Raw genomic sequence first — 16,395 nt, 5'->3', positions numbered from 1 at the left:
CTTCGAAAATAAATTTAAAAAAAAAATCCCGATACACGTGTTCGCTTATTTTATACCTACAATTGGTGAAAAAAGTTTGAAGCGATTTAAAAATGTCGAAAAAAAAGTGTTCGGTTTGTAAAAGAATGCCTCATATGTATGTATATATGTAGAAACTCTTGTATCTTTTGTTAGAAGGAATATATATTATAATTTTACTTATATATTTGTTATCCTAAAAACTGACAATTAAAGTTTATAGCTATATTACTATCGTTCACATATAAATGTAAACAAAGAACAAAATATTATATTTTGTAATCCTAACATAAAGATTACATAGCAAAAAAAAACAATATATTTAATTAATAAATTTCTTTTAAGAAGCCAAAAATCACAGACAATGTAGTCTCTATACCGGTATTATTTACCGATAGGAATCTCTCAATATTAATGTTCTTACTGCCTTTTGTACCACTTACAATGTTATCTATATCAGATGCTATCATTTCTATTAATTAAACTATCTTCTTTCTCTACTGGTGGTGGGCCCGTGGTTAAAGTTGTACTTGGGCCTGCAGTCAAATAGCCAGCAGATACAGGTGTTCCAGCTAAATAACAATCAAACAATTGGCAAAAAGAATACATTAAGAATGCATTAAAGTTATTTGCATTTATTATACCTGTGAGGTAACCAGAACTGGTATTATTCGAAATAAACAGATCGTGTCGCTGATCCTTATACTCTGCCCATACACTTGACTTTTCCAAAATGGTATTAACTTTTTCACCAAGAAGTAAACTTTTCGTCATGGCTTTTAAAGCTTTTACTATTTGCGCTTTAGTTGTGGCAGGATTTTCAACAATATCTAATCGTCCTTCCAATATATTTAAGAGATATGGTACCATTTCAGCATCTAATGCCTACAACAAAATTACATTAATAGTTTTGAATGCAATATATTTGAATCGTACAAGTTTTCTCTTTACACTTACCTGTTTGACAAGTCTATCTTCATTCGTCGAAAATAATCTATTCAGCGTCTCGCATGCAACCGCAATCATGTCTCTCCTCAATTGCATTGCGTGCTTCAATGGACTTATGCATTCTGTTTGGCATATAGATGAAATGCAAATCTGAACACAAATCAAACAAATTAGAAACATAATTACTCATATAATGACTCATATACAATCAATATAGGTGATTTACTCACTTCGCTTGTAGCTAATTGATGTAAAATTAATATAGCTGTTTTATATACCGATGGTTGACTATTCTGAGCAGCCATCTGTCGACAGAGTCGAGGTATATGACCCAAAGATGGTACTTGGTCTGCCAAAGTAGGTTGCGCTTGGAGCAAACACACAAGAGCCTGCGTTGTTAATTCCAACAAATCCGTCTAGAAAGAAAATTAAATGCAGAAAATAATATATATGGGGCGTTCTCTGTTAAATCGGTCACCCCTCTGCCCATTTCAATTTTTGAGATAAAATTCTTTAAAAGGACTTAAAATTTTCCTTGAAATGTCTATTTTTCGATGCCGTATGACGTTTTTGAAAATTCAAAATGACGCACTCAAAATGGCGACTGGAATGAAAAAGACATTCGAAAAATTAATGATATCATGAATAAATGCATGGTATAAGAATATATTCTTATACCATGAATAAATGTGCACGATGTGATGTAGAGGTCTGATCCGTGTGCATGCGTGCGTGCGTGCGCGCACGTGTCAAAACGAATTACGTTGAAATCAATATCCTTCTTCAATACGATGTGGTTATCAAGACATTTGCTTGATAAAATTCCAAATTATAATTCGATTATTCTCTTCCCGAGCTGCGCAGTCTGTTCCGCAAATTCTTAAGAATCATGGATTTATATAATTATTGCGGGCGAAAATAAAGTATTAATTAAAAGGTATTCCAATGATATATTATTCCAATATATTAATTAAAAGGTATTCCAATGATATATTAGCCAAATTAAATTTTCTTTTGTTCTATTACAATGAGTTTCAAAATTACACGTAATGTTGTAATTATGCACAACAATTTTTTACAATATTAAAAATTTTGATTTAATTACAACATTTTGCGTAATAAAAGTATTATTATGAACATTGGCAAGCGAGAGACACCGGGGTATCTCACTCGTACTAGTAACAAATGTGTGAGACAGGACACCGCGAGCCGGCATCACGTCCAATTACGCTTTCTCTCTCAATTGTGCGCCTTGCGCTAAGGATAGAATATCGGAGCGCCCCCCACTACTTTCTCCCTTCGCGCTCCTCGCCTCCGCGCTCCCAGTAACACGTACGTGTGTGCTTCGGTACAAGTGTGTGGCGCCGCGCGCCAAACACCGAGGGGACACCATTTCTGCCGGTGCGTGTACATCTATCCACACAGACACGCGTTCGCGCTCGCGCCCACTCACATACACATACGCGCGCGCACACACACGTGAGAGGCAAAGGAACTCTTATAAGGTAATAAGCTTCAACACTTATTAAATTATCATATTATTATCCTGTATAAATTCTAAATTGTTTTTAACGCACAATAATATTCCTACCGCAGATTTTTTTCGCGACATATTTTCTCGGGGAAAGAATGATCGAATTATAATTTGAAATTTTGTACACAAATGTCTTGATAACCACTGGATATCGTGTTGAAGAAAGATTGATTTCAATGTAATTCGTTTTGACACACGCGTGCACGCACGCACGCACGCACACAGATCAGACCTATACATCACATTGTGCATGTTTATTTATAATATCATTGATTTTTCTAATGTCTTTTCATTCCAATCGCCATTTTGGGTCCACCATTTTGAATTTTCAAAAACGCCATACGGCATCGAAAAATAGACATTTCAAGGAAAATTTTGAGTCCTTTTAAAGAATTTTATCTCAAAAATTGAAATGGGCAGGGAGGTGGCCGATTTAACAGAGAACGCCCTATATATATACAATATATAAAATAAATATTAAAGTAATATTTTTCATACGTTAGCACTACATGGTATTAATAAATGCTTATACTTACATCAGTCTTATCCTTGGACATTAATGTTAACGTAGTATCCATCAACTCACTTAAGAATTCTTTTGGTTTCCTAAGTGCCCAAGCGGGACTGGCTATGAATAATCGAAGATATACACCACCTACGACAGGTTCATTCGTCGCGATATCGATATTACTTTGTGTATCAGGTAACTTTAATATGGCATTAGGATTTCGCCTCTGTAATGCATGATATCTAAAAGATAAAGTATAATTAATATCTAATAATACATAACCAAGGAAGGAAAAGAGAAAAAAGAAAAAGAAAAAACAAAACATAATAAATCATTTATAAAGCTTACTCGTCTTTCAATTCTGCAGTAATTCTCGCTACTCTAGCTTTTGCATCATCATCCCATATCAATTCAGGATTTTCGTGCTGTGTTTCAAACATATGTACGCATTGCTTAGGCGCATCGCGAATAGCTTCGCTGAATAATCTAGGTAAAAATTTTGACAAATCAAGTTTAACTTTTGGTCCAGCTAATTTATCGGATGACATTTTTGCAAGTAATTCAGCTGCTGCTTCCCTTATCTGAATATTACTCGAGTTGCAAAAGAGATCAAGAATATATACAACAGCTCCTGAAACACACATTACGAAGACGTTCATCGTACGATTATATTATTGACAAACCTTCAACTGATTTATAAATCAATGTCAATTCTCCATATGTATTCTCTGTACGGCTACATACAAACCTTTTGATAACGCGTCTTTTACAATTTTAGTTGAACTCATTAATGCATACAAAGTTTCCAAGGCAAGAAGCTGATACTCTTTTAAACTGTGCAAACAAAACAATAAATGCACGACAACTTCATTCGCGGCAATATCGTCAACGCATTCTTGATTCTTGGTAACATTACTGATTACTGCTAGAGCGCTCTTTTGAATTAATTTAAAATTACTACAGTTCAAAAGTCCAAAAAGCAATTTAAAATGTCCCATACACTGTAATTCAATGCCAGGGTTATTTTTTATAACATTATTCAGAGCTTTAAGCGCCATCACAATGTGTTCCAATTTCTCTTGATCCTTTTTAATCGAAGCAATACTTCCCAAGGATATTAAGTACTCTGAAGATAGTGACAGAAATTCGAGCAAGTTTATTGTAAAACCTTTGGGATTCTGAAAATCAAATATATATCTCCAAAATTACTTTCATCATACAACATGTAGGAGAAGGTCATAATATCGAGTCCCTACTGATAATATCTATTTACAATTTTGTTATTATTAACACTATCTTTTGCAAAAGGTTTTTATTGCATATATATTTGCAAATATTTTTACAAGATTTTTTTGGACACACAAAGTGAAAAGAAAGTTTCCCATTTTGTCCAACTCGCGCACGCGTAGTTTTTTCTATATGTAAAAAAATTATTAAACTAAAAAAAAATCTCAAAAGTGTTTTGTTGTGTGTGTAAACGTAGAGATTTTAAAACTCTTGTTAAATTTTTTTAATTCATTTTTATATTTTTAATAAAGTTACAGTTGCTTAAATTTTTATGTTCGTAGTGCTACAAACTTATGTTCCAACCCAATAATATACTCATGGATTAACTCAAATAAATCTGAAGAAATTAAATTGTATAAAAATATATGTAGAAGAGAGGCCCACTTTACCATCACATTCAAGTAGTTACATCATGTCTCTTTACATTAAAAAAATTTTTCCCATTTTCTAAACTGTCTTTATCATTTCACACGCAAATGTGTTTTATATTGATATATTAAATTTAAATTAATAAATTATACCGATTGTGCGATATCATTGACTTCAACATAACTAAAAAATTAAACAAAAAAAATATAACGGAAGCCCACATTACCACCTTTTCCTCTAACAATTATTTTAACGGTTACTTTACATACACACATGCTTTTGTTTCCAACATTTTAATCATGGTATAAGAATATAAGGTATTTCATTGCGCATAATGGCGGAAAAGTACTAGAACAACCAATCAGAAATTTGCCCAAAATTTAGCGCTAAATTCAAATGCAGTTTTTAAAAATAACATACACAATTGTAAAAACAAGACTAAATTTGAAAAAATACAAAAACTCGTAAATGAATAAAATGGAGTATGAAATAAAATAAATGTTAATGTTTTTGACACACATTCTCAATCCAAATAAATAATGTACATATAATGTACATATATACTATGGTAGCAGCCATGTTGCTTTTTACAATTTTGGACAAATTTGTGATTGGTTTAGGAGCAGCCGCCATTTTGGACTACTGCGCATCCTCGGGAACGAAATACCTTATATTCTTATACCATGATTTTAATAATAAATAAATTTACCTCGATTGGATACGCTGGTTGTTCATTGTATACTTTCACAAATATTTCGCCGATAACTAATTCGTCAGCATGAGCAGTATACTTAAAATCACTAAAATCATGTTCAAAATTGCCGCTATTATTTAATCTCTCCTGCCGTTTCAGTTCTAAATATTCATTTAATTCCGCTCTAGTCCCATTGTCCCAGATTAAATACGGATTTGAACAATTGGAATTCAATATCTTTAAAATTTCTTCGGGTTTATCTTTAACAAGCTGACGTGCTAGATAAGGAGTTAATAAACTTTCCAAAGCGGCAACTGTAACGGGATTAACGGGTGTTTCATTATCGCCTTTCATATAACCACCTAATCGCGCACAGGCACGAACTGCCAATTTAGCCAAGTTGTTGGCTACTTCCTGACGATTCTCATCCTGGTTTCTTTCTACTCCACCTTCTTCTAATGTGTAATCATAGTTGAACATGAAGAGCAACAGATCCCATAAAACACCAGATTGTAATAACTGCATTTGTAATATGCTATCTGTAGCAAGAGATGAAATGCACTCTGTGGCAACTGCACATAATTTTGTTAAATGCTGCAAAAGAGAATAAGAAAAATAAAAATTGAAATGGAATAAATTAGAGTTGTATGTGCACACACATACACGCGCGCGCGCGCACACACAATTTTCCTTGGCTTTGTACATACCTTAAAATGCAGTATTCTGCAAAGATCTTTCACAAGTTGCGGCAGTTCGATAATCTTATCTCTGCATCCTCGAAACAATCCGGCAACAGCAAAACATCTAGTGATGTGCATACAAACTTGCACTGCTACATCAGTGGATTTACTCGATCTGTTTAATACCGATACGCATCGCGTATACGCTTCCAACAATACATCTAAACCACCTTCCCTTCGCAATTCTTCAGCGTTTAAAGCCGAACAGTGCACCGTGTGATACGCAAGTTCGCTTGCAGCTGCTAGCAATGGGGCAGACTTTGAAAATAACCGTTCGTCATCCGTTTCCAGTTTAATTGTTTTGATTAGCTGGGGATAACCAGCGTATTTGTAAGGTCTAAGCTCATCTGTATATCTATGAAAAAGAATGCTCTGTGTCCTTAAAATCAAAACAATGTTGTCAGGATTAGGGCCAGTCATCAACCAACAACTGCGACTGCATAGAAATTCGTATGCTTGGCTAACAGCTTCAAACTTATCCTAAAATTATTGTTATCGTTATATACATATACGTGCGGGTATATTATACATGTATAATATATGGGTACGTATATGCACATGCACATACCAGTGTATATAAACTTACGTTTGATATATAAAATATACATACAATATAAGAAATACATACATATATCATAATAACTAATTCTAAATATAGACTTACCCTGCCTTCAGGATTTTTGTCAGGATGATACATTTGAGCCAATTTATAAAATGATTTCCTGACGATCGCTTCATCATGATGTTTTCCACTAGTTAAGCCAAGTTGCTTATAAGCTTCCTCCATAGTCATTAGAGGTGGTTTTTTCTCTACTTCTCTTTTCCACGCGTCTAATACGTCTTTTAGTAACTGCACCTAATTCAATATCACACTTGTATAAATCATTAATGTCGCGTATGGAGGGCAAAGATTGATATAAACGACATAACACAACACAAGTGCATCAAGTCAATTCCCTTTAACTTACAGGTTCTGGGATAGGCCACTGCGGGAATTTAATAGTATCGCAAAGATGTCTCAGATAGAATATTTGACAGAACAATTCGTTTTCCAATTGTGGATATCTTACAGCAGGTATAGCGATATATTGATATCTGGCCATGGTATGACTTCGTAACTTGGGAGTAAAATCTGCAATATGTGCAGCAATTTTCTCGATAAGCATTCGTCGCATTTCTGCATTCCAAATTGCTTCTGGTGTATCATAATCTCCAAGAAATATTTGCGCAAATTTCTCTGCTCCGTGATTCTCTAAATAACTCACCATTGCATCAGGCAATAGTTGACCGAGAATACTTCGTTGCATGATATCTGAACAAGTGTTCTAAAGGATACAACAACAATGTTATATGTATTTCTTTATCGTTATTGTAATCATATTACAATTTTTTATTATAAAAACAGATGTAAACATATAAACTCACATCGTCGCTCCTAAAGGCTTGTTTAGTGTGCATAAGTTGTAAGAACCTTGCAATCGGCAAAACATTAGAACCAGTGTACATTAAGATAAAGTAAAATACGCCGGTAAGATAAATTTTTGACACATCAGCATTATCTCGCATCACTTCACATAACAACGTAGCGACTCTTTCAACTAGGATTGGATCAAACGTTAGCAAAAGCTGTACGATATGTGGCAGATACTGAAGATCGGATAGCAATCGCTTTACACGTGGCAAGGGCCTGATTACCGCGTCATCCGCATCTCTACTTGGGAAATATTCACACATCTTGATTAAAATGTTTAAGATTAAATTAGCCAGTTCACTTTCATTTATCACGGGAGTTCCCTTTGCAACAAGACTCCACTTCAATTGTGGCACTTGTGAAATCGTTTTCCATCCATCTAATCCCTGTGCCCAAACTTTTGTTCTATGAGTCACATGATTTGAAGCGTACAATTCTTTCAAATCCCTTAGACTCATCGGACCTTCACGTTGATCACCATTATTGTAATACCATTCTTTTTCCATTTGTTCCTGCTGTGGACCTGCCTCTATCACATTGGTTTGCGTTGGTACAACAGCTCGGGAAGTATGTAAATGTGCCAATGTCAATAAATCGACTAAAGTTCGTACACCATTCTGATCCATTATATCTTTGACATTTCGCCTATGTAATATGAGTTTATTTATGAACATGACTAGCCTATCACGCTCCGTTCTGTCCGCGCAACGCTCCAACATTCCCAGGATGTATTTTGTATCTGAGAATGGACCAATGTCTTCATAATATCGACCATACACTATCGTCATTGCTTGCAAGCAAAGGCACTTCATTTCGATTTTCGCAGTCAATAAAAATCTATGATATAAATCATTAAAAAACTCATATCTGTAATTGAAAATAGAATACCGTTATGTGTAAACTATCTAAAATTTTGTACTACAAATTAATGAAACGTCGAGTAAGTATAGAGTTAATAACAACGAGTTACATTTTTTTCTTATTTTCTTGCTATTTGTAATGTTTTGTAAATGTTTCTTATTTTGCAGGCGGTGTTTACTCTGCAGTTGATTTCATCGCCAGGGTATATTATAGGCGTGTAATATTTTTTTCATCGAGTGTATATAAACAGCAGGGAATGGAAAGTTACTTTTTAAAAGTAACTCGTTACAGTTACCGTTACTTGAGAAAGTAACTTTTCGTTACTTTTCCGTTACTTTTTTTTAAATCGACGACCAACAATCACAGCGGACGAGCCTAGAGGCTTCTCTAGTCTCAAGCGCATTGTAAAAAATTGTGTAAAATTATAACTATTATGCTGGATAATTTTGAGATCCACTATAATAGTTGTAAACGTCCACACATTTGTAAATTTGCAATATGCAAATAAAAATAATTTCTTGGTTTGGGACTAAGCAGATTGTGGAAGTACAATTACAATGTGTATGTGTAGCTACAAGAACGATAATATGACAATATTATTCTTGAGGCTTTCACGGGTGTTTCCTATATGACAATCTTGCGTTTCGCGGGTTTTCTCCGTGTTCAAATCCATTCTTGGAATGCCAACATGATACTCAGTATGCAGCATGATACTCAGTATCAGGCTGCTCCTCGCCCTGATGAAGTGGACTGCAAGGTTCACGAAACGTTGGCATTCCAAGAATGGATTTGAACACGGAGAAAACCCGCGAAACGCAAGATTGTCAATATGACAATATATTTCGCACTATATATTATTATACATTTAATAACAATACGCGAAAAATTTCTTTTATGTTACGTAATATTACTAAAATTTGGATAATTACAGAAAATATTTAAAATATTCTGCTATTTACACAATTTCCAATATAAAATAAAATATATTTACACAATAAAAACAAATTTACATAATTTTTGTGGAATTACTGTAATTTCTGTAAAATTGCATGATTTTTTATATTTACAGAACAAATCATGTAATCTATTTTATATTTATTATATGTGTAAATTTACGAAATTTTTTTACAGTGTAAGTGGCTTTTGTCGGATCGTGTCCAATCATGTGCAAAGTAACGATAAACGTAACTGTAAAATTCGTTACCGTTCCCAAAAAAATGTAACTTCGTTACCGTTACAGTTACCAAAGAAAAAAAGTAACGCAGTTACTAGTAAAGTTACCAAAAAAGTAACTTGTAACTGTAACTTCGTTACAAGTAACGAGTTACTTCCATTCTCTGATAAACAGTTATTCATATATGTACTTACGATTTTCTTATAGGACTGTCTGGACTATCTTTTTCCAATAAAAGTCTCAAGTAATAATCTCCAATTTTAACTTCATCCGAAAGACATTGATATTGCACCTCAAATTCTCTATGATTCCACGCAATCAAAGTTCCACCAGCTAAGTCTTTATCTGAACTAAATGCACGTATCTCATTTTCCAAAGCTATTCTCAATTCTTCTCTCGTTTTGTGGTTCCAAATTAAATTTGGCAGTGCGTGATCTTGATTAAATTTATAATAGAATAATTTCCAATTTGCTTCAGATTTAATTCGTTCTCTACGTTTTCTTAAAACTATCGGACGCTCTTTAATCGTTTCTCTCCGTTCTATTCCAATACGAGCACCCCAATGTTGCAAAGCATTTTCTACATGTTTTTCAACTACTCGCATTTGACGTTCAATAGCGATCCATTGTGGACTTTTTTTATTCCTTGATGCATGATCTATAGCTATCTTTAAATTGTCACGATTGTTCAATTTCTCTTCTTCCAGGAATGAGTCCGGTACTTTTTCATCAGAATCCAAATAATTCAACAAACCTACCGGCTACAAATTGCAGCAATTCCATATTTGTATTTGCAACACATAACACAATAGGTATTATTTTAAAAACAGTTGTCTCCATTTTATAGAATCTTATTTTAATATACATAATATCTACTCACCATAATTCGTTTCAATAATCCCATAGCCGTAGGATGCCCCGTGACCCACAAACCTACTAAATGTCGGCACAATTGTCGATGCGTTAATAGTCTGCTATCACTACCGACAGTAAATAAACTATTTAATAAATGCCTTGGTAAAGCTCCTTCTGCAAGTGCCAGTTCTTGCATTTTTGCTGCTACTTCAGGTGCACCCTCTTCAATGATCGCTCGCATTATCAGTCCAGCACCTTTGACCACAGCCAGTGAAGGATGTTGAAACAATTTGAACAATGATCTACCTCGTGTAGCAACCATTTCTAAAAGATTGTCAAAATGTTTGCCATCAGTAGTTTCACTGTATGGTACACACAGGGCAAATGTTAAAAGGTCGAGCATAGCAGAAACTACCAGTGCACCTGTACCATGATTCTGTAACGTTAAAAAAAGAAAAGGCTTATCATTTCATTGTCACATTATATTTTATAGAATATTTTTGCACATTACTAAAAATCTTGTACAACACTTCTTAACAAAGGACATTATACATAAAATTTATCACAGCATCGATAAATATTATTTCAGTGATTAAAAATGTAATATATATATAGTAAAAAACTGAGAGATACTGAAAGACAACTACGCAAGTTGTCAAAGATGATTACAAAGCAAAAATTTTCAAACAGACTTCAGAAAAAATCTGATGTCACAAGCAATAATAAGAACAAATATAATAGTGAAACACTTACAATGTGATTAACCCACATTTCGAGTAAACTTTCTAAAAACTTGTTACTGCTGAGCAGACTACTTTTATTCAATTGTTCTTGTCTTAAATCGCAATCGTCATGCATCGGTTGCATTAAAGCGCAAATACAATCTATGGCAGCTTGCGTTACACCACAATTATGTCTTTTTAAAGCCTTGACAACTTTTGTACCAACGGTTTCTCTAAAGCCAGGAAGTGTTGTAAAAGCAGCGAAACCGATTTTGCTAGCCACCAATCTTCGCAGTGCATGGAATTGTGCTTCAATCTCACTATTTGTCTCGAGATCTTTGTTGATCAAAGTATTTAAAGCTCCGAGAATAATCTTGTCTTTATTTTCAGTAAAAATCCCCTGTAAGTAATCATTCGTAATACGATGTACTTGGAGTTGTAATGTTGTTACAGTCCATTCAAGCGGTACAACTTCCTGGATAAACAGAAAACATCTTGTATCTCTTTATGTACTATTTATATTTATTTAAATACATAATCATTTCAAACTCCATAATCTTCGTAAGTATATCATTTTTATAAGAGAAGGAAAAATAGATAAATAAATAAAAAGAAATCTGAATATAATTATTGAATTATAAAGTTTCAAAGAAATTCTAAACTCTCAATCAGTTAATACACTTTAACCGCTTCAATGTACTGTACAAACTCTTATACATGAACACAAATGCTTAAAGAGCGATTATTTGAAGATATTTCTTAAAAATTAAATATAAAATCCCATATATGCAAAATATCAAACATAGAGAAATGCTCTGTCTTACATCTTGCGTTATAGAGTAATTAAGCCCGCTGTACGGTATATTTGCGTTAAATCGTTCTAAAATTTCAGCAAACGTACGTCCTCCAGGCGGCTGCTGAAGGATTTTTACATGTGTCGTTTCGACTTCTTCGTCAACAGATAGATTGAAAGGTCCGAGTCTTTTACCTCTCACTATGGGATACATCTTTACGTGGACATCTCTATTACCGGATGCTCTTACACCATCCAGTAAAGATGCTAATAAGGAATCCCTATTTGTTGCAGTATAACTGCGTATTTGACCATTAAGATATTGTATAGTGAACAATTGGGGATTATCGTTATCACGAACCAAAGTAAAAATGTCCGACAGTGGCCTAAGAGTACAAATATTATACGTTTGAGGATCTCTTTCCAACAGGCAAGTATCCGAAAGACAAAGCGTTCTTCTTTGAGGATCCGAATGCCTGGAGGAGATTTTATGAACAGTAAATTCTGATACGCTTGTTATGTGCTCATCGCTGCTAAATTTCCCTAATCTTTGAGCAATGAAATCATCAAGCCTTATAGGCTCTTTCAACATTTTTATATTAATGCCCAAGTTATTTAATGCAGCTTCTTGCAATTTCTTTTTTATCTCTTCCATATGTTTAGAAGCAAAAAGATGCAGACGTCCAAACCCACCACATACAATCACGAATCCATTGGGATAATCTTTCATCGTTAAGAGCCCTTCAAAATCTTTATAACAATAACTAGCTAATATCATGTTTGTCGCAGGATCTAATTGATCCAAACTGTATGGTGTTATTTCTAATACAATAGGTAATCTTGTGTCAGACCAGTGATGCTTATAAGCTGGATATCTCTACAAATATAAATAATATTAATATTATATAAGTGTGAGTTGATATACAAACACGCACGCACGCACGCGCGCGCGCACATATAGTGTATACTTAGAGAGCACACTAAAAAATTTTAAGGGATAATTCCTCATACTAATTTAAAACGAAAACTTGATATGAACATGATTCCAAACGGCTTCAAAGATACAGGATGTGAAAAAGTTTCGTTTTTTCGAAAATTTCGAAAACCATTAAAGTTATTTTAATGAAACTTTAAACATATACAAACTTTCATCAAAATATAATTCGAGTAATTTTCAAAATTTTTAGAAAAAACAAAATTCTTTTTTTTCAACTTTGACACCCTGTATCTTTGAAGCTAAGCCATTTTAAACATATGATTATATAAAGTTCTCGTCTTAAATTTACATGAGAAAACATGCCTTAAAATCTCTTAGCATACTCAGTATACACTCTGCACAAAAATTACTTCCATATTACTTCATACTGGCTATGAAGCTCTAGAGAAATAAATTGATATATTCCAAGCGGTATATTCAATATTATACATATTGTATTATAAAAGTTACACGATTAAACATATACATACCTACATGTAAAATGAAAGAAAAGAGGAAAAAAAGAACAAGTATATATGTGTAAACTCACCAAAATTTCTTTAGATTTTTCAACATGGTTTCTGTATTTAAGTGCTTCTGTCAATAGGTGTGATCTATGCTCAGAACTAAACTTCATGGTCTCATTTTTCCGCTCCTTACGTACAGTTATAGTAAATTCATAAGATCCTAATTGATTTCTATTTATTGGCTGTACACTTATAAAATCGGAATATTCCCATTTGTTTGTCACTTCCAATGTGCCAGGATTGTATGTTGTTATTCCCATAGAACCAATGGAGAAAATACGCTTGTACCTAATATATATATATATATATATATATATAAATAACTCTTATATATAAATATGTAACAAAAACATTCTTATTTTATATTAATTTTGTGGACATTTGATGAGCATCTATACAAAGATAATATACAATTTAAAGTTCATTTATTTTTTATTGAAAAATCACAATTAAAAAATAAATATATTTTTAGACGCAATATTTTTCATAAAACACAGATAGTTTCTTTATTGTATAATTGTGTATCAAGCTTACTAAAATCATACAATCATCGAATTTTATTTGATTTGTTGGATATTAACCGATTGGATATTATTCTACATCTTTCCAACGTCTTTAATCGAATTGCTAAAATGGATTGAAATTGATAGGTACAGTAGAACACATGTAAGAAAGAACAATGCACTTACTTTCCTTTCCATGTAGAATGCTTGGTAACTAAAAAGCATGCCACATCTTGATTGTCCTTTATCGGCATCATTGTTTCATTTCACGTGGACGTAATCGTTTCAGAGTTCGGATAAAGTTTTAATTAAATCGCCGAGTACTGTTTGCATAAGGTGAAAGGCGTAAGAGAACATTCGCGCACGAGTTATTACATGATCGTCATTACGTAAAATATGGACATAGGAAAAAAGGTATAAACATTAACTGTCCTTGCTGCTAATTCGAGTTCGAATAAGTAGTACTTGTGTGTGTGTGTGTGTGTGTGCGCGTGCGTGCGTGCGCGCGCGCGCGCGTGTGTGTGTGTGTATGTATATACGCTCATTAATCCTTTTCACTTAACAAATGTCATCTTCGACAGCTTTGTCAACCTGGAAGCAGCCATGATGGTCGAGAACGACTGGGGGCGTTGGGGGTGTCGACGAACAGCTGTTTCTAGATGTCGACACTACAGACTACAGTGTCCAATTTGTTTTCTGTTTCTGAACTGATTGCACTAGTTCAAAAAGTGTACACTAAAGCTGGAAATACAATAGACACAGGCAATAGGCACAGGCAACAGGGAATAACGAGCCGTCCAATCAGAGCTCTGGGATATAATATCGATAAAATTTGTCCCCTTTTACTACATCTTTTTTCTGCACTTTTTCTGCACTTTTTCTACATCTTTTCTGCACTTTTTTTATACCTTTTCTACACTTATTCTACATCTTTTCTGAACTTTTACTGCACCTCTTCTGCACTTTTTCAGATTTTCTCTCGCATCCTTCTGGCATCTCTTCTACATTTTTCATGTACCTTTTCTGCACTTTTTCTACAACAGTACCACATCTCTCTGACACCTCTCCCGTATTAATTTCGCATTTCTTTTGCACCTCTCCGCATCTGAGTTTTACCGTTTCCGCAACTCTTTTGCACCTTTTCCGCATCTTTTCCGTACCACTTCTACATTTCTTTTACATCTCTTCCGCATTTGTTCTGCACTTCTTCGCATCGTTTCTGCATATCTTTCCCAATTCTTCTACATTTCATCTGTTTGTGTACATTATTTTATTTATTTACATATTTACTTATATATCTATATTATCTATTCACCTATCGATGTTATCTATCCATCTTCCAATGTTTCACCTATTCACCTATTTACGTTTTTATTTGGCTATTTATGATATTTATCACCTGTCAACGTTCGAATGAGAGCATGCATAGGTAAATTGATAAAGGAACTAATAAGGAGCATACAGCTACAACGCCAGCTATAAGTAGCAAAAATATATTCAATTTAAATCAAGTAAACGTTTCGGTCACTATCTGATGATGGTCAAATAGTGACCGAAATGTTTACTTGATTTAAATTGAATATATTTTTACTACTTATAGCTGGCGTTGTGGCTGTATGCTCCTTATTAGTTCTTTTCATAATTTTAAGTCACTTATTATCTTACGAAATTGATAAAGACTGATTAATATGAGGAGATCAGATAGAATGAAATTATTGGGTATGGGAATAAGTTTCCGCCCTTTTTGAAAAGAAAAAGATGTGTTTATTTAAAAAAATCTATATAAGTGAGTTTATTCAAAGTATACTCCTTTGGAAGCGACAACTTTCTTCCACTTTCCCGGTAATAAACGGATTCCTCGAATGAAAAAATCTGGTTCTTTTGAAGCGATCCATTCATCAAGCCATTTTTTGATATCTTCATAAGAATTGAATCGTTCTCCAGAAAGGGCCGACTGCATGGATCGGAACAAATGGAAATCTGAAGGAGCAATATCTGGTGAATGCGGCGGGTGGGGCAGAATTTCCCACTTTACTCCTTCCAAGTATTTCTTGACCGGTTTTGCAACGTGTGTGTTCTCTTCAGGAGGATAACATTAATATCCACACAGTTTTTTCGTATAGATTACTGTTTATTAACACACAAATAAATAATTGTTTCACACTATCTAATGTTCAATGCAATATGTGTATGTTTGTCGCGATGTAAATGATTATTGACGCATACCGATGTCCAGAGTGATCTCAGTCTCGGCAACGCCTAAGGACTTGTAGTAGTCCTGAGTCTACTCGGCAACGCCTAGGGACGTAATCGTCCTGAGCCTTTCGGTAACGGCAAGGACTTGTAGTAGTCCCGAGCCTACTCGGCAACGCCTAGGGACGTAATCGTCCTGAGCCTTTCGGTAATGGCTAAGAAC

General features: G+C 34.0%; 1 protein-coding gene across 2 annotated transcripts; it reads right to left on the bottom strand.

Annotated features, from left to right (window-relative positions):
• Window positions 1-389: 389 nt before the first annotated feature.
• On the bottom strand, window positions 390-14,590 carry Rme-8 (receptor mediated endocytosis 8). 2 transcript variants are annotated; one of them, XM_018520947.1, is made up of 18 exons: window positions 14,166-14,590; window positions 13,500-13,764; window positions 12,005-12,850; window positions 11,212-11,655; window positions 10,484-10,894; window positions 9,799-10,364; window positions 7,524-8,436; window positions 7,067-7,423; window positions 6,763-6,954; window positions 6,066-6,578; window positions 5,374-5,952; window positions 3,757-4,186; window positions 3,357-3,639; window positions 3,037-3,250; window positions 1,197-1,382; window positions 976-1,116; window positions 663-903; window positions 390-590 (listed from the first exon to the last, which is right to left on the bottom strand). In XM_018520947.1, the coding sequence occupies exons 1-18, from the start codon at window positions 14,234-14,236 to the stop codon at window positions 475-477; spliced, it is 6,768 nt and encodes a 2,255-aa protein (XP_018376449.1). In that variant the 5' UTR covers window positions 14,237-14,590; the 3' UTR covers window positions 390-474. The 2 variants fall into 2 exon arrangements, with proteins under 2 accessions (XP_018376449.1, XP_018376450.1); XM_018520948.1 differs by having other exon boundaries at window positions 391-590; window positions 11,212-11,580.
• Between the last annotated feature and the right edge of the window lie 1,805 nt (window positions 14,591-16,395).

The sequence above is a fragment of the Trachymyrmex cornetzi genome, unplaced genomic scaffold (genome assembly GCF_001594075.2).
Source record: "Trachymyrmex cornetzi isolate Tcor2-1 unplaced genomic scaffold, Tcor1.1 scaffold941, whole genome shotgun sequence".
In the NCBI taxonomy this organism is placed as follows: Eukaryota; Metazoa; Arthropoda; class Insecta; order Hymenoptera; family Formicidae; genus Trachymyrmex; species Trachymyrmex cornetzi.
This window is presented reverse-complemented; position numbering and strand designations above follow the sequence as displayed.